Source organism: Amphiura filiformis, chromosome 7 (genome assembly GCF_039555335.1).
Source record: "Amphiura filiformis chromosome 7, Afil_fr2py, whole genome shotgun sequence".
Taxonomy (NCBI): domain Eukaryota; kingdom Metazoa; phylum Echinodermata; class Ophiuroidea; order Amphilepidida; family Amphiuridae; genus Amphiura; species Amphiura filiformis.
The window spans coordinates 38,541,864-38,561,463 of record NC_092634.1 but is presented as its reverse complement, the minus strand read 5'-3'; the positions used below and the strand labels follow the sequence as shown (position 1 = coordinate 38,561,463).

Here is a 19,600-nt window from a genome sequence, read left to right as displayed (position 1 = left end):
TTTTTTTAATTGACTGAGTGGGTCTTCTTTAACAATAGGCATCGACTGACTACCGTGTTTTTACAGAAATTGAAGAAATCGCACAGAAAACCTGTTGAAAAGTTATAATTTGGCGAGTTATATTTTTATATCTAATTATAATTATATATGTATAGGATGGGTATTTACGCTGGGTATAACATATTATCTAACATGTCAAATGCTTTGCCGCCCCTTCTCGGCCAGCAAAAATTGCTTTCCTATCCCCCTCCCTCTTTGGGATGTGATAGAAAATCATAGAATATTCGATGTAACATGTCTTCGTTATTTAATCTATTCCCAATCTATTTCCAGTAATGTTATTTAATGTAACGGATGTTTGATGACGTAAAATCGATAATATATGTTACGTCGAATGTCTGGTAGAAATATATTATCGATTTTACGTCATCAAACATTTGCAAAAAAGTTCAACTTGACTGGAAATAGAATGGGAATAGATTGATATGTTACATCGAATATCCACTAACAATCTGTAGCACCCAGAGTGTAGCACCCGTGCAATCCGTGCATGTGTTACAGTGAAGAATGTAGTTTTTGTTTTGATTCTTTTTGTAAATTAATCCTTAAACGTGAATTCTATATTTTTCTTTCATATGCAATGCCAGTCTTGTGCTATAATGTATATAATTATTAAATATTCTATATTTCGTTGATTTGTCTGCTTATCATGCTTACTGCTAAATGGTATTATTGTCTCAGCTGCTAACGACCCATTTCAAGTCAACTTGGGTTGAGACAGGCAATTTCTTTTGCTTCATTTCTTGCTTATAATTATGTATGTTACTGTTTTTGAACGCACCGCTGGTTAGGCGCGTGCCACTACTGATACAAAAGTGTGTTCCAACAAATAAGTAAGTTAAGCCTCACTGAACACTTTTGGTCGTGTGAATACTAATTCAGACTGACCATACAGGGAGTCCCATAAAAAGCGGAATATTCAGTTTACATAATGTGAAAGCCACGACGTGTTTTAGCCCCGGGGTTTTAGCTACCATCTGTGAAAAAACAAAAACAAAACAAAACCACAGTTCAGTTTTGAAGATACGATCTCGGATGTAAAAATGGTTACAGGATAATTTTTAGGCTACGGATGGACGCACTGACATATATTTACATTCTTCGTGATCATAAAACTGTTTTATAAAATTAACTCCATTCATTTTGCAAACGATAGATAATGGCGTTTACACCAAATGACTGCAAAAAACCCACCACATTTTAAAATAAAATTACATTAATTTTGTCGCTGTTTATGGGACACCCTGTTTTAAATTGCTGCTTGATCGGCATATTGATTGGTTATGTCCGTATACGCTGACGAAGTTACGTAATAATCGGATTAACTACCATAGCAATAGGTGAAAACAATTTTTGAACATACCGCGCTGCACTGATACGTTCACGCGGTACCTCTTCATTGAACCATATCATGCCCAATTACTTACACCTGTAAGATTAGTATCTTTGAAAAGACCAGTATTGTATTCAATCTATGATTGCAGACATCCACAGGTGATGAGTTCAACCTGTTTGTAGAGAAGCGCGATATACTCAAAATTGTTTTCACCTATTGCTATGGTAGTTAATCCGATTTATTACGTAACTTCGCCAGCGTATTGTATACTTATGATGCTCTGTGCTATGGCACTATCATAGATAAACTCCTGGATGGGGCAGCTTTAATTAGCATGAGGCCGCATTGATATGTAAATAGCGTATTGTTATTTAAATTTGCGCCCAGACGTATTGAGGGCGACAGTCATGTTATCCAGACGGAGAATGGCTGCATATGCCGGGCATGTCAATTTGCTGAGTGAAGGCTGATAATCACCTTTCTGTATAGGTAATAAGCTAGTATATTTCGTGTACCAGTTGGTTATAACAACAAATTAGTATCATATTAAATATATTAAATGTATAAACTTTGAAATTTACATGAATTTGAAGATCAGAGCTTCGAAATGTAGCTAAGTCAGGTGATGTGAAATTCTGCTGCGTGACCCCCTCTGCGTGGTAGAATTATATTCATAAAACATTGAATTTAACCATGGAAGTAAGAGACATGGAAGCTGGTCGATCCAACACCTATTGAATTATTTACGTAACATTCTATACAGGGTACGTATCAAGCTGTTGTGATAACAATGTAATCAGCGTGTCTTTGATGTGGATCAGACTTGCCGCCTTTGTTGCCAGTTCGTTTATTTACAGGTTTATTATTTTGAGCAAAAATCGTGTTTTTCTTGATTATGTTTCAAGTATGTTGTTTTTATTCGGAAAAAAGTGACAGGGATGTTAGATTTGTAATCCATAATTACAGAAATCCATTCAAAATATCGATTTCTACCCTATACTTACAGATTTTCTTAAACTTCAAAATATTGGAAATCATGCATTTACGTCTAAACCGCTAATTAGCGGTAATAATTGATATGCACACTTGGCACATGCTTTACATTATAAAATGAATCCCGCATCTATTTGTGTGCCCGGGGCTGCCCGAAATTGCTGTTGACCAGAATGTTCCAGAGTCGGGTATTATCTTTACATTTTGCGTAAAATAAATTGGATTTCATTTCATTTTCTGTTTTTAAACTGCTATCTGAAAGTCTAGCATATATATACATTTAATCGGTAGGTTTTCAGATAATTACATACTTTTAATAAAATTCTATAAATTAAACTGATAGCATTCTGACCATTACGTAGGGATTTTATAAAATCTGTTTGTGTTCATAAAACTAGTCATGCACTGCGGTAATATAACACAGCCCATTGTCAGGACTTAGTACACGACCTCGTACTGCTATTGATTTTTAAGCGGGAACTTTGATTTTAGACATGGTACACGTTGACCATGCGATGACTCAATTGTTCCACTTTCAACTGTACTGCTTTTGTTCAGTATCGCGGCAAGTATGATACTCACTTTGATGTAGTATTTGACCAGCTTCCATGTGTATTACTTCCATGATTTAACAGATATCATGGGTAGCCAACCACGATTTATCAGCATTTAAAATATATGTTAATTAACAAAGATAAATAATAAAGAGTACAAATGGCAATTAACTAGTAAACAAGCCTGAAATCTTAAAATGTTGCCACGTGATTTCCCGAACACATGATATGTTAACATGTGACCACTATTCAGATTTACCGTAAATATTTGGAGTATGCTTGCACATCATGCACATACACTGTGCATTTCTTTACTTCCGTATAAAATCAATAATTCATGCTGGGAGCCAAGCATTGTCTGCTCAGAGCAGATTGGTATTTTATTTTACTTGAGAGCATAATAGAAATACATAAAAACGAATAAGGCGCCATGATGGAAGGTCAGGTCGGGTATCAAAGGTTATTATAACTTAAATACTACTTGTATTTCCCACCTTGCCTCTGTCACATGTTTCCTTCATATTATTGACAGCAAGTCCTAATTTTGACTTTGCTATTGCAAAATGTCATTTCATATCAAATTAGCAGACTTTCTTTGAAAAAACATATCACTGGTGCCTGATGGGAATACCCGTCCGCCATTTCATTAAACTGGATCGTTTTCGCCTGTTTTGTGCCCAGATGTATTGGGGGCGCGCTATACTCTCATTGAACAGGCAAAGTTCGCAAAACTAACAACGTTGTTATTTGCCAAACTCAATTAACATGATCCAAGGGGTCGATCATGAATTTTTCATAACGAGCTATAACGGATCGATAACTGGCTCACTTTCTAGCTAGTAAACCAGCTGAATTTTTCATAGATTTTGCGTTGCTAATAGAACAACCGTGAATTTAGTGTCACCCCCTTGGCACTATGTTCTGTACTTTGGACTGTCCATTGCTTGTTTATTGCGGAATCTGGAAAGACGATACTAGTAAATTGCAATCAGTGTTTAATAGTTACCAAAAAACATATGATTGAGGAAGATAGCAACATATAAAAGTCCCGGGAGCGTAGCCTATAAAGCGCTCAACTATAGACATGGAAAATATCCCGGAAAATATTGACCGGACCATCCCCCTGCGACGTAAATGGTTAAAGACTGTGTCAAACTCAGGAAGGCCGCATCAGGAGAGTTTCACGGTGGTAACTTACAACATTTTGGCTGACGGGTATACACCTGAACAATGTTTTCCATATTGTCCTCGGGAATATTTTAAGGATTTTCAACGTTTTCCACAGCTCATGCGTGAGTTGGATCATCATGATGCAGATATAGTGTGTCTACAAGAGGTATGGCATTTGGAGCTAGACTGCGGAACTCAGTCTTCCACGATAGTCGTCATTTATCTATTGGTCGTTATATGATTATCAGGGAGCTACGTTAATTGACAGGGCTGGATTTACCTTTTGGGGGCCCTGGGCAAGGCCAAAATTTAGAGGCCCCAAACTCACCGTGAGGACTTGTGCAAATAGCCAATGCTTGGTTTAGGTATATAAGATCAACTGTGGCGGCAGGAGCATTATTTATACAATTTAGGGGGAGATGAGCATAGATTTTAGCAGGACATTTGTGCGCGCGAAGCGCGCGAAAGAATTTCAATTTGGCCCAAAATGAACCTGGGCAATTTGGCTATATAACTGGCCAGTGTGCGCAAAGCACGCAAAATTGTGCAATTTTACCCTATTGTGGCCCAATGTGGGCCCCAAAATTTGGAGGCCCTGGGCCCGGACCCATTTGGCCCAATGGTAAATCCGGCCCTGTTAATTGATCATCGGGTTGAGTTGAAATATTAAAGTAAGTCACTATTTTGTTGAGAGAACTGTTTAAAATATTCATTCTAATAAAGATATTACTACTATTATTATATTTCCCGTGAAAAAAAAAACATTATTAAAGCTCCAATTTCCTCCTCGTCCTACTTTTTACAGGTCGGTGAAGAATTTCACAGGACTCACTTGGAGCCTATGTTACGCAACCGTGGATATCAGGGACTATACAACAAATCGCCTTCGAGAGCAATCGGAGTAGCTATATATTTTAGGACAAGCCGATTTGAACTAAAGAAAGAAGAACTTACCGATGGTTTCAAAGTAGTTGAAAAGGTACACAGAATGATTTTTCACTATAGCTGTTCAAAAAATTCTGTACAAATTGTAAATCTATAATTTATGGACACGATGAAAGCAAATAATATAAAATTTCATAACAAAATTCTGAAAACTTAAAAATGCATGTGTGTGTAATAATTAAACTTTTCATAGCTTGTAAATATGTTTAGAAAAGCGCTTTTTAAAAAGAACAACATTTTGACGTGGATGGCTGCAGGAGCCATATTTTGGTCGATCCTTCATGTAATTATTTCGTGTAAGCTAATCCTAACAATAACCCGAACCCTAATCCTAATCCTAATCCTAACCCTATCCCTAATCATGAATAACCCTAATCATACCCATATTTGCCAGTTTGAGCCATTATTGATCTGATAGGATATGAGCAAAGGAAGTTAACAATCACATAATGTTTCCATAGGTTTTACGGTTTTTGAGTTAAGGTGGTATTGGATGCATTTTCTAGAAATTAGGAAATGTTTTAAACAGATTAATTGAGTAGGGTAAAGTACACTGATCAATATGCCTTTTGTTTGGAGCAAATCGGACATACGGTTTCCATAATACATCAATTTATTTGTTCTTTGTATCCTATTGTTTTTGTCAATAATCAATATAGTTAATGAGCTAAAAGGACTGCAAAGGCTCATTAATATGTAATTTTTGCCAATATTTTGCTAAAAATCAATGCATAAATGTTCAGGGTACTTTTATTTTGCATACTTTTACCCTGAAACTTAATCAAAGTGTTTCTAATATGTTCTAATGTATTATATAGTGAAGCCGCCCTCTAATTTGCATATTTGCATAATTAATGAGCTAATTTGCATAAATGCTAATTAATTATGCAAATATGCAAATTAGGGGGCAGCTTCATTATATAATACATTAGAACATATTAGGAACACTTTGACCAAGTTTCAAGGCAAAGTATGCAAAATAAAAGTACCCTGAACATTTAGGCATGGATTTTTAGCAAAATATTGGCAAAAATTATATGTTAATGAGCTTCTCCAGTCATTTTAGCTCATTAACTATATTGATTATTGATAAAAACAATAAGATTATAAAGAAAATATAAATTGATATATTTGGACAACCGTATGTCCGATCTGCTTCAAACAAAAGGCATGTTGATTGGTGTGCTTTGCTCTACTTAATTAATCTGTTTAAAACATGTTTAGAGCACTTTTATAATGCCTCCAATACCATTAAGGCCAATACCATGAATACTGTATCAAATGGAAAGTTTTGGGCGTTTCCCCCCTGTCAAGAATATCTTACACAAGGGATGAAAACGACACACCTTCTACAGTCTGTATACTTTTCTCGAGTCAGTAATTTAGATATTGTTTTTATTGCATCTTAAAATGTAATGATGAGAAGTACGAGGGGCGCTCAGCTAGGTTCGTAGAACAAGGTACTTGGAAGAGCGCTAGCCAACTGCTTTTTATCTCACTGTTGAACATGGTCACTGCATAAAACCTTCTATGTCAACAAAATGGAAGTCTTCCGATTGCTCGATGAGCCACTCTTAGGTGAAGGCTCACTGGTGTAGCATTGATCACCAGTAAACCCGATATTATGAAGGTAGGACTTAAAATTCTAAAATAGGTTGCACTAACTGGAGGCCATGCCTGGACTATACAATATAGTTGTTTTAGTTAACTGATTCTTCTGTCATGAAATGGCAGCTTGGCAAACTGAGAATAGGGTACAGGACACAATCCGAGAACAGTCCCATTCCTACCACCAACCTTCTTCACTTGATTGCTTGTCTCAAATTTGCTATCAAAATTGTATGATATATGCCTATATGATTGTACTTTCATTTGTCAAACGATCTCATTAAGACTCACCCTGAATCTCATAAAACGGCGATGAAAACCTTCCACTATTGTGACCGAGAAATGATCTTCTTAGGGGTGGGAGATCCAGGTTCTTGACTGAATGGACTCATAATTCCAGTGATTAATGTGTGTCTTATCACCTTTAGCCAAATATAGATAAAACTTGTCTCAGTCCTCATTCTATGTGTATAGGTGTGGACCTGATTATGTCAATTGGTATACATCTTGTGCATACCGATTCTGGGACCACCATCTAGACGACACCCTAGAATACCCCAATATTAATGGATTTATGTTGAAAACACATTAATCAGAGTTGTCATATTTGTGTCTCTCTTATCCTTCTTGTTTGGTTCTTTATTTATTATCAATGCCACTGTACCATCACGTATATCATTAGTGGTGACGTCAGCAAGTCTTTTGGATCTTGGACGATCTTCAACTTTTTGACCGCCACTCGTATATAAAAGTATACATTTTCAGAAAGGAAATGATGCAAATCCAACCAACATATCAGAAACCTTCAAAAATTAATACTTTTTGAGAAAGTCTCAAAATTTGATTTTACTTTACTACTTCGAGGAAGATACGGACTATATCAAACATTGCCATGCTTGGGTCTTCTTTATAGAACCAATACCATTTCTCTCTGTCACCTGTATTTGTCTCAATATTTTAGTGCAAATACCGCTAGTACATGCTCCTTTCCGACCATTTTATTAGAAAATAATAATGCAATATTTGTTTCTTTTAACTTGGCAATTTTCGTCCATTTTTAATGATTAATTTTGACATTTCTCTGCAGGAATTGGCCTCTTACACAGATTTTGACGCTGACGCATCATTGCCAGCAGCACATAAAGAATTTATCATGCCGATGGTGTTTTGCAGACTACGTTGTAGAAAAACTGGCAAATTTCTAAACATTGGAACATTTCATCTTATATTTGATTGGTACAAATCTATAGATTTATCAACACTGCAGGTAATTATGTAGACTTATATTTAAAACATTTTGATTACGTAGGTCAGTAGTGAAGTTTCGTTTTCTTTTCTACGAAAAGGTTTCTCGTTTTCAAGTCATTTTTGTAAAAATTACACATGTTAAAACAAGTAAATCAACATTTTAAACTATTTTATTATTAACTGATAATTCAACCGATTGCCCTTTTTCATGTCTAGTTGTCTTCGGCAATGAGATACATAGTTGAGTTCGCAGGAGGCGCAGATCAACCTCATATCATGTGTGGCGATATGAATCAAGAACCTCACTTTCCTGGATACCAATTGATGCAGAATGGCTATCTTACTGATGAAGACAAAGATTTTTTCCGACGTAGAGTGGAGTACCAGAAAAGCGACAAGAAGGTATACTGATGGGGTGTGTTATGTGTGTGTTCGGGGTGGGGTGTGGGTGGGTGGATGCAGGAATGGTGTGAGCGGAGTTTGTACCAGTGGGGTTTTGGCGGTGATCATGGTGATGAGACGGTGGAAGCATTAAAATTGAGAGGTGACGAGCATATTTTACATGCACTTTATAAAAATGTTATAACGCGATTTGGTTTTAGACAAAATATTTTAATAATAACATTTAAATGTCGGGTTATATACTCGTATATATATAAAGGTCAAGAAAACATTTTTTAAACGTTTTTTATGAACTTATGTAAAGTCTGATCATTCTTGTAAAGAACAATTCCTCATCATTTCTAACTGCTTTCAGATGTTAATCTATTAAAACACCTAGTAATGATGCAATATGAAGTTTTACCTATACATGAAGGATGAGCAGGGGTAAATGAAAATCTACCTCGTCCTTTTTCTCTTTTATTTAGGTGTCCAATAATTGAAAACTATTGATACATTTAAAGGAGGATTTCGTGATCCTAGCATCCTCTTTTTATGACATTTTCCAGTAAATATCCACAAAAAAGCTTATTCCCAAAATTTCAGTTGATTCCGATTTTGCGTTTGCGAGTTATGCATGATATATAGCTCATGATTATGTGTACACTTTTTATAGGCCACTGTTGTAATTTCGTTCTGGTATATCAGAACGAAATTCAAATTTGACGATATTTTTGCCAAACGAATTAATCTGCAAGAAATTATTGGTACATAAACATTATGTAGCCAGAGGTTTCCAGTGGTATAAAAATCTCTACTTGTTTTGAGAAAAGTGGGGGGATGAGGATGTGGATCACTAAATGCACTTTTAATTTCCATTAGTTTAAATGAAACCTCGTGTTGCAGAAATAGATTGCTCAGGAATCGTGTTTTAAAATAAGGGCTATACCAAAGTTGTGATACAGAGATTAGGTCACGAAAAGGACATTTATAAGTTAATATCAACTAACTAAACGATTGATTTTACAAATCTACATGTAACCTTTAGTTTTGTAACACCCTAATCTATGCACATCAAAATAATGTTGACAATGTTATTAAAGAAATATGACATAACTACTTAGTAACTCATTGTGAGCAACTTGTCCCAGCTAGCACCTCCCTTTTTAAAGGGATTTTTATTTGATACACATTTTATTTTATTTTATCACAGAAGTCTTGCCTTGTGGACCAGGTTCCAGATTTATTCTCACACGAGTCGAAACATCTGAAAAGTGCCTACAAGGAAATTGCTGTAAGTCATTCATTAAATCAGTATAAAGATCAAGCAAAATTTAGCTGGATGTTGCGTCGGAAAGATAATCTTAAAGATTCTGTCAGCAATATGAAAAATCATGCACAGTGACTCGTAGCTCAGATGCTCAATAAAGTTGTCATGTTAAAAACAGAATGTGAAAACCATGAACTATCCTCTATAGGATCTGTGGTGATCAGAGCTAGGGTTTGTGCCCAAAAGTCACGAGACTGAACTTACGTCAAATCACGAGCTCTGGAGGGCTCTGATGGGGGGGCACTCCAACTTTGGAGGTGACGCGTATGTATGGCTGTTAAGACCCCCTTTTCAGCATCGCTGTCACCCAAAAACCCCATATTTTTTTACGAACACATGCTCTGTCACCCGAAGACCCATATTTTTCCATTTGATCTGTCACCCAAAGACCCTTACAAGTTCAATTTGAACAGCAACTTTCATTTATCACTGATTTTGTTACTTATTTTTTTTTTTTAAACCAAAGAAATTTGAAGCCATTTAGAACTAGAAATTCGATTTTCGAGGTTTCTGTGGCGCTGTTTCGGTTCACACCCAAATATTTAAAAAAAGGTCATGTTCTCACCCAATGACCCCATATTTTTTACATTTTGCTCTCACCGACTGCCAAAAATCATGCCCTCACCCAATGACCCCATATTTTTTACATTTTGCTCTCAATGAATGCCCCTTAGTGCGAAAGTGCCAGCCCTACACCTATATCCATTTCAAATTGAAGTGACCCCCCCGGGCTCTGATAAAGAGCTAAGTGACTCTCAGCAGGGAAATACAAGCTCTCGGCTTTTCCAAAGCCATGTTACTGTTAGGTTGTTGTCAATATAGAACACGATTATAATCTTGAAAAAAGAAGCTAAGTTTGCAAGATTTCACCAATACCAGCTTTGCTTTGTGTTATTATTAAATGCAGATTAACTACATAATTATTGTCGTATTTTATATACAATGCGGACGGTGAATTTAATTTGATTTGTATATCTGATCTTTTTGCCATCTTCAGGGCTTTGAGGCACCATTTACTAATCACGAAGACTACTACGGAACGAAAGTCTTTCCTTCTTCACGAGATGACGAAATGTGTCCATCTCCACCAACAAAACAGGCAAAGATGAACGATACTGCCAAAACGGAAAAATTACGGCCCAAAAGTTACAGAACAGAGCCCGAGAATTATTGCAAGGAAGTATTCATTGCAGCTCTGGACTATTTCTGGTACGGATCGGATCGTATTCAATGCGATGGTGTATTGGAAATGATTGATGAGAGCAAGATTGAACAGTTTCACAGTAATCCAAATATAGTGTTCCCGTCCGATCATTTGTTAATGAAAGCAGAGTTTCACTTTTTGTGATCGACCAAACATGATTTAATTAACAGACTTGACATGGTGAAAATCACTGACGAGTCATGACATGTGACTCGAGTAAAAATGAAGAAATGTGCGTAATTGTTATCCTTTTCTGCTTTACTGCATGGAACCAGGGCGATGTGACTTCATAAGGGCAATGTCGGGGATTATAGGACACAATCGATGGGGAGAGATGAGGTCCGACCAGGTCCGACCGAGTCTCCTACACAGGTTACGCTCCCAGTGGAGGGGCGGAACCAAACTGGCTGATGTGGAGACTAAGCCAGTTTGCGTCGGTCTGATACTCGTCTTTGACCATGCGCAGATCTGGCTGGTCAGGAAGATATTTAATATCCCGAATTTATAATATGCCTACCAGTTCCATCTATAACCGAATTGCTAGAGAATATTTGTTACCATGTTTAATAAATTCGTATTAATCGTATAATAAAATGTGGCCAAATGTATATTTGTGTACATAGTGTTTGGATCCACTCTTCTACGGACTTGGCTACTAAGCATGTCGGGAAGGATATGGCGGTATGCTGACCTGGGTCAATATGTTCTGAGCAGATGAGGTCCGACCAATTGCCTTCGACCTTGTGTGCGATCAAGTGTGACAGGCAATTCCCAATATCATAGTAAATTCCCTGATGGAACGCGCTGCAATCAAGAAACGGCATCATTCTGGATAATACCGGTATTATCACAGAGAACATGAGAGAACCTATTCTTGAGAGGGCACTCTATTCACGTGGTTTCTTTTCCAACGCTAAAAGATCACGAATTTTGGTGGTTTGCAAATGAAAAGTGTCCACACTATCGATTGATTACGTAACTGTTATGAATAATTTATTAGGGTTTTCAATGCAATCGCCTCGACCCACTAATGCATATTATCTGTATTATCAAAGTACTGGGAATAGGAATCCGGTGAGTTCACTGAACTACGCCCTAATACTGATAGAGTTTTAATGGCGTTAATCCTCTCCATACACAGTTGAACAAATACAATAGATGAAGGTCAATACGTATGACCTCCTATGTGACATGCTATATGTGATGTACAAAACCTGACATACTGCAGTTACTGTCCGTTTTCCTATACACAATACACAGTGCTCTTTCCCATTGACGCGTGACCTTTACAAATAGCCATACTGCAGTTACTGTCCGTTTTCCTATACACAATACACAGTGCTCTTTCCCATTGACGCGTGACCTTTACAAATAGCCCTACGTTAACAGTATGGGGATATGACTAGTTAACGTCGCTGTGTGAAAAATAACCGGCCAATATTAAAAGTACTCTTCTAAAGTTCTAGAAAATATAGTTTTTAACATGTCCTAAATATTTAGCTAATTTAGATGTTTGGAAATATTCGTACTTTGGTGTTTTAGTTAATGTTATAGGTAATAGTACATTGCCTAGTTAACGTCGCTGTGTGAAAAATAACCGGCCAATATTAAAAGTACTCTTCTAAAATTCTAGACAATATAGTTTTGTAACATGTCCTAAATTTTTAGCTAATTTAGGTGTTTGGAGAGGGTCGTACTTTTGTGTTTTAGGAAGGACATGTAAACGACAGATAACACCAAAAATATGAAGAAATTATTTCCAAACCGTGTTAAGTCAAAAATCATTATGTTGCTCATTTTCAAGAATGCTGGTTTACAAAAAGCACGCCATTGTCTGATTTCGTGAACAAAGCCACACATAACATTGTTTCCTTTCGTTTCCTTTATAATCGGTTACCCAACTGAAGCTATGAATACCAGCTTTATTGCGATATCGCACATGAAAACAGTCACTTGTGCACAACCAGAGAAGATCCGATTTAATCAGTTGAGCTGTTTCAATGAGTGTTATCTTGGTTTAATAGCTTTTAATGGGGTTAAGTCCTGCAAAGGTCGAGATGAATTCTACTGTAGACATGACTGCATTATGAATATCATAAAGATCAGTATTCGTTTGTGCATATGAACTGCACGTTTACGTTGCTAAATATTACTCATTATATATTATGACAAATATTGGTATTATGACAATACGGTATATACATTGTATATAAAACGACTAATAGATCCTGCTATCATGGCATCAGGTCAATGTTCATCATATCCCGTATGTTTCTTAAAATGCACTCATATTTGAGACAAATTGCTGTGCCCATTTTTAAATTTTCATTTCTTTTTAATGAAAGAATTAAGGTTTACCACTGCACGGGGCCACAAGGGTGATACTAATTTTAATGCTATATTTTCAAAACGAATACGTGTTCCCGGTTGGCTCTATAACGATTTCACAGAAAAGGTATTTCTAGTACAATGCAGCGTCGGACTCTAGCTGAGAGCGTAGCCTAAGTCATTTTTACTAATTTTTAGTTTTTACTAATTTGACCTCAGATGACCCCGAAATGACCTTCCAAAAATGTGGCTTTAAATGTTGACTGTACCCACCAAGTTTCATATCCATACAACAGTTTTTACTAATTTAACCTCAGATGACCCCTGGTGACCCCAAAATGACCTTCCAAAAATTTGCCTTGAAATGTTGACTGTACCCATTAAGTTTCATGCCCATACGAGTTTTTAATAACTTGACCTCAGATGACCCCTGAGTGACCTCGGATGACCCTGTAATGACCTTCCAAAAATTTGGCAAAACCAAAGAACTATTTCATCAAATAAATCAAAACAGAAAGATGCTTCTTTGGTATTGCCAAATTTGATTTTTGCTATACTTTACATGGAAAGCGACTATCTTAAAGTCGTCATATTTCCTTAATTACATGACCGATCAAGCTGTTATTGGGATATGTGATGCACAGTTGAAAATTAATTATTAAAAGATTTGGTGACCTCAGTTGACCTTTGACCTTGTATGTGACCTTTGACCTCACGAAATTGGATAAAGTATGTTGCGCTGAAAAATCAAATTTGGCAATACCAAAGAACTATTTCATCAAATAAATCAAAACAGAAAGATGCTTCCTTTACGAGTTATCACTCATTGAAAGTGCTACTTTGCTATACTTTACAAAGAAAGCGACTATCTTTAAGTCGTCATATTTCCTTAATTACATGACCGATCAAGCTGTTATTGGGATATGTGATGCACAGTTGAAAATTAATTATTAAAAGATTTGGTGACCTCAGTTGACTTTTGACCTTGTATGTGACCTTTGATCTCATGAAAATCTAATCAGGTCGAGTACCTCTGGCCACGCAACTCCCCACCAAGTTACGTCACTGTACCCCATACGGATCTCCAGATAATCTGTTCACAAGGTATTTTGCTTATTACGCATATATTATGCAAATTAGGTACTTAATTACCATATTTTACGCTCAAAATCTAATCAGGTCGAGAACCTCTGGCCCCGCTACTCCTCACCAAGTTACGTCACTGTACACCATACGGATCTCCAGATAAGCTGTTCACAAGGGTTTTTGCTTGATACGCATCAAATAGGCATAAATTATGCAAATTAGGTACTTAATTAGCATATTTTGCGCTGAAAATCTAATCAGGTCGAGAACATCTGGCCACGCTACTCCCCCACCAAGTTACGTCACTGTACCCCATACGGATCTCCAGATAAGCTGTTCACAAGGGTTTTTTGCTTGATACGCATCAAATACGCATAAATTATGCAAATTAGGTACTTAATTAGCATATTTTGCGCTGAAAATCTAATCAGGTCGAGAACATCTGGCCACGCTACTCCCCACCAAGTTACGTCACTGTACCCCATACGGATCTCCAGATAATCTGTTCACAAGGTATTTTGCTTATTACGCATAAATTATGCAAATTAGGTACTTAATTACCATATTTTGCGCTCAAAATCTAATCAGGTCGACACTCTTTGGTCATGCTACCCCCTATAAAGTTTCATCATCATAGCTCTTACGGTTCTCAAGATAACGCGTTCACAAGCTTTTTCCGAACACACACACGCACCCCCCGCACACACACACACACGACCTTCCAAAAATGTGGCTTTAAATGTTGACTGTACCCACCAAGTTTCATGTCCATCCAACAGTTTTTACTAATTTGACCTCAGATGACCCCGAAATGACCTTCCAAAAATGTGGCTTTAAATGTTGACTGTACCCACCAAGTTTCATGTCCATACAACAGTTTTTACTAATTTAACCTCAGATGACCCCTGGTGACCCCAAAATGACCTTCCAAAAATTTGCCTTGAAATGTTGACTGTACCCATTAAGTTTCATGCCCATACGAGTTTTTAATAACTTGACCTCAGATGACCCCTGAATGACCTCGGATGACCCTGTAATGACCTTCCAAAAATTTGGCAAAACCAAAGAACTATTTCATCAAATAAATCAAAACAGAAAGATGCTTCCTTTACGAGTTATCACTCATTGAAAGTGCTACTTTGCTATACTTTACATGGAAAGCGACTATCTTAAAGTCGTCATATTTCCTTAATTACATGACCGATCAAGCTGTTATTGGGATATGTGATGCACAGTTGAAAATTAATTATCAAAAGATTTGGTGACCTCAGTTGACCTTTGACCTTGTATGTGACCTTTGACCTCACGAAATTGGATAAAGTATGTTGCGCTGAAAAATCAAATTTGGCAATACCAAAGAACTATTTCATCAAATAAATCAAAACAGAAAGATGCTTCCTTTACGAGTTATCACTCATTGAAAGTGCTACTTTGCTATACTTTACAAAGAAAGCGACTATCTTTAAGTCGTCATATTTCCTTAATTACATGACCGATCAAGCTGTTATTGGGATATGTGATGCACAGTTGAAAATTAATTATTAAAAGATTTGGTGACCTCAGTTGACTTTTGACCTTGTATGTGACCTTTGACCTCATGAAAATCTAATCAGGTCGAGTACCTCTGGCCACGCAACTCCCCACCAAGTTACGTCACTGTACCCCATACGGATCTCCAGATAATCTGTTCACAAGGTATTTTGCTTATTACGCATATATTATGCAAATTAGGTACTTAATTACCATATTTTACGCTCAAAATCTAATCAGGTCGAGAACCTCTGGCCCCGCTACTCCTCACCAAGTTACGTCACTGTACACCATACGGATCTCCAGATAAGCTGTTCACAAGGGTTTTTGCTTGATACGCATCAAATAGGCATAAATTATGCAAATTAGGTACTTAATTAGCATATTTTGCGCTGAAAATCTAATCAGGTCGAGAACATCTGGCCACGCTACTCCCCACCAAGTTACGTCACTGTACCCCATACGGATCTCCAGATAAGCTGTTCACAAGGGTTTTTTGCTTGATACGCATCAAATACTCATAAATTATGCAAATTAGGCACTTTATTCGCATATTTTGCGCTGAAAATCTAATCAGCTCGAGAACATCTGGCCACGCTACTCCCCACCAAGTTACGTCACTGTACCCCATACGGATCTCCAGATAATCTGTTCACAAGGTATTTTGCTTATTACGCATAAATTATGCAAATTAGGTACTTAATTACCATATTTTGCGCTCAAAATCTAATCAGGTCGACACTCTTTGGTCATGCTACCCCCTATAAAGTTTCATCATCATAGCTCTTACGGTTCTCAAGATAACGCGTTCACAAGCTTTTTCCGAACACACACACGCACCCCCACCCCCACACACGGACACACACACACCATAGTGATTACTAAGTCTCTCCCTGAACATTCAGGCGAGACAATAAAACGACTAATAGATCCTACTATCATGGCGTCAGGTCATTGGTTCATCATATCCCGTATGTTTCTTAAAATTCATTCATATTTGAGACAAATTTCTGTGCCCATTTTATAGGCGTACAGGTGGATCCGGTTTTTTTGTCATTTTCATTTCTTTTTGATGAAAGAATTAAGGTTTTCCACTGCACGGAGGCCACTATGTGATACTAATTTAATGCTATTTGTAAATGAATGCGGATTCCCGGTTGTTGTTTTTCCACAGTGTGACAACTGTCCACCCATCCAGACAACATCATCGCATAATAAAACGTCTGTATTTGTACGATGAGTAAATATTAAACTGAACTTTGCCTTGGAACATTGTGTAAGACGGTGTAAGATTTTGTGGGCGCCTCAACATTATTATCCTCTTTGTATCCGTAAATGACATGGCATAGACTGTGTGAATTCTATGAAGACTACTTATACATGGGGTCATATCCATGGACACAAGTAACGATAATTGACAACACGATACGCGACTGTATTTAGGAGGCTAACCACTAATAATTAATAATGCCGGGTAGGGCCTACTCCTGGGCGACTCGTGTGGGCAAGGACGCTTCGGACGGTGACCAAATGAGTCTCAAATTTCACCGGGGAGGGAGGGGCACTCAAGTTTGATAATGTAGGCCTATACGCATGTGTGGCCAACTTTTTTAAACACCCCCCTAAAACGAGTTTTACCCTACCAGCAAATTTAGGATCAATAGGCCTAAGCTAACTTAATACACTAAAGGAAGTTTTGGATGAGAAAACGGACATTTTGATGAGAAACGGCCAAAATGGTGAGAATTTAAATTTTCTCATTCTTTTGGATGAGAAACTTCCTGGTGTGTGTGTCAATCATTATTGTCTTATTAAAATCCGGGACTTTGGTTGACCTGTGCTAGACTCCAGCACATGTTAATGACGCAAAGACAGTTGTGGTAACACCATGGTCGCAGACCTGCAAAAAAGCTCAAAAACAGATAGTAATGAAACCAGTTTTTATTTTCCTTGCTCTAGCGAGTTCACAGAGAAGGTGTTTCCAGTACAATGCAGCGTCGGACTCTAGCTGAGAGCGTAGCCTGAGTCCAAACGGACTCCAAGAAGGGCTCTCCATACACAAATGAACAAACACAAAGGAAAGTAGTCTCCTCCGTGACCAGCTTGATTTCGATGGAGCGAAACCAAATTGGCTGCAGAGGAGACGGGTAATTTTGCCATGCAAATGAGGTGAGTGCCCTCTCAAGAATAACTACTCTCTGATAATACTGTGGACATGGTGGACACCAACGCACTGAATGGTCTATTGTTCTATTGTGTCCGATTTGAGCGCTGACATATTGGAAAATGTTGCCAATCAATATTCATGAGAGTGTACATTCAACGTCCAATTTTCGAAATTGGGTGACTTGTGCTTGGCAGGTGTAAAATACATCTGACTGGGCGTTTTAAATACGTAACGCATAAAGGCATTGACATCATCGAATGGCTGCCTATAGTGCTGTTAGCACTACATTTTGTCATTCCTTTTTCTTTTCTCTGTACTTATTCTTTCCTTGAAGTATCACTCCCTCTTCTTATCTCCCTTCCCTTCTCCATCCCCTCTTACTTTTTGTCCCCTCTCACTCCTATCATTTTTCTTACCTTACCTTTCTATTTATTTACTTCTATTTATTTATTTCTCTTCATTTCTTCCTAGCTCTTCCTCTTTCTCTCTTCCTCCAACCCCCCTCTCGTTCTTCATTTCCCCTCTTTCACCTCTTCCTCCCTCATCCCTTCCCAAGACCTCTCACAGAAGAGCTGTCCCCCCTTCAGTACGCCACTGTTTATGACATTCTCCTTCTTAAAATAAAATAAAATGTCAATTTGTGAAACAACTTTTATATAGGCCTATACCGGTATACTTATTATTTGTTACATGTATACGTATAGCTATTACCATTATACAGTACTATAGACATAAATGGCAGCCTTGAATGCTTGATGTATAATCATTCAGCAAGCGCATTCAATTTATTTAAATGAAGCACCTGAAGTCAGTGGGGTGATCACGAACTGTACTCAGCGGCTAATGTGTGCTTTTTGTGCTTACGGCTACTCAATCACATCCTTGTGTGTTATTATAACAAAAGGTACTTTTCGTTCCAGACGTCGCTTTCACGCGTTACGTAATCTATTTCAATGCGTTACGTAATCTATTTCTTCTCCATCTATTTAATAGCTCCATGGTGGACACCGACATCGCCTGGCTAATAATTACTTGGTACACCACCAGAGATACTAAAATCAATACCCGGGATCGATACACGTGAATGTGATATGCACGATTGTGATATTCAGACGAAAATCTTTGAATACCGGGGTAGAAAATGATGAATATCTCCCGTAAATGATTTCGTCTAATGAAACCAGATGTGGTTCCTTGCACTTGAATATATGTGTTGAACAAATATGATAGTCGTTACGCTTGCGTCTTGAGAAAGAAGCTTGCGTCTTGAACTCAAAAACTGACAATAATTCTGATTTTATATGTGCCGAATTATATAGCGCAGTGTATAGGCCAATCGTGGGTAGTCTAAAAGCATATGACCTATGGCGTACCATGCTCGACTCACACACAGCGAGGTCAGTCACCGGGCAATTGTCAGTAGCCTTAGTCAGATGTCCTGGCGGCCCATTATGCGTCTCAAAACTATTAAACAGGTCGGAACAAAATGGCCATGCGTGGCGGTGGAGTCAACCTACCATGACAATTTCTGCTATGAAGATATCGGGGCGATGACACTGTGTGGTGGACATGATGTAACGTTACTCACATAATGTAGCATGATTATGATTCAGACGGGGATTCAGACCACATGTAATGTTACATTGGTGTGTAACGCTAT

General features: G+C 37.6%; 1 protein-coding gene across 1 annotated transcript; it reads left to right on the top strand.

Moving 5' to 3' along the window:
- Positions 1–3,890: 3,890 nt before the first annotated feature.
- LOC140157834 (CCR4-NOT transcription complex subunit 6-like) lies at positions 3,891–8,325 on the top strand. Its single transcript, XM_072181082.1, has 4 exons — positions 3,891–4,279; positions 4,919–5,092; positions 7,754–7,933; positions 8,131–8,325. The coding sequence occupies exons 1-4, from the start codon at positions 4,028–4,030 to the stop codon at positions 8,323–8,325; spliced, it is 801 nt and encodes a 266-aa protein (XP_072037183.1). The 5' UTR covers positions 3,891–4,027.
- Positions 8,326–19,600: the final 11,275 nt, after the last annotated feature.

What these genes read in the sequence shown, in the direction of transcription:
- LOC140157834 (XM_072181082.1), top strand. Translation starts at nt 4,028, where the DNA reads ATGGAAAATATCCCGGAAAATATTGACCGGACCATCCCCCTGCGACGT. An exon ending in ATATAGTGTGTCTACAAGAG is followed by an intron (nt 4,280 to 4,918) that starts GTATGGCATTTG and finishes TACTTTTTACAG; the next exon opens with GTCGGTGAAGAATTTCACAG. An exon ending in TAGATTTATCAACACTGCAG is followed by an intron (nt 7,934 to 8,130) that starts GTAATTATGTAG and finishes TTTCATGTCTAG; the next exon opens with TTGTCTTCGGCAATGAGATA.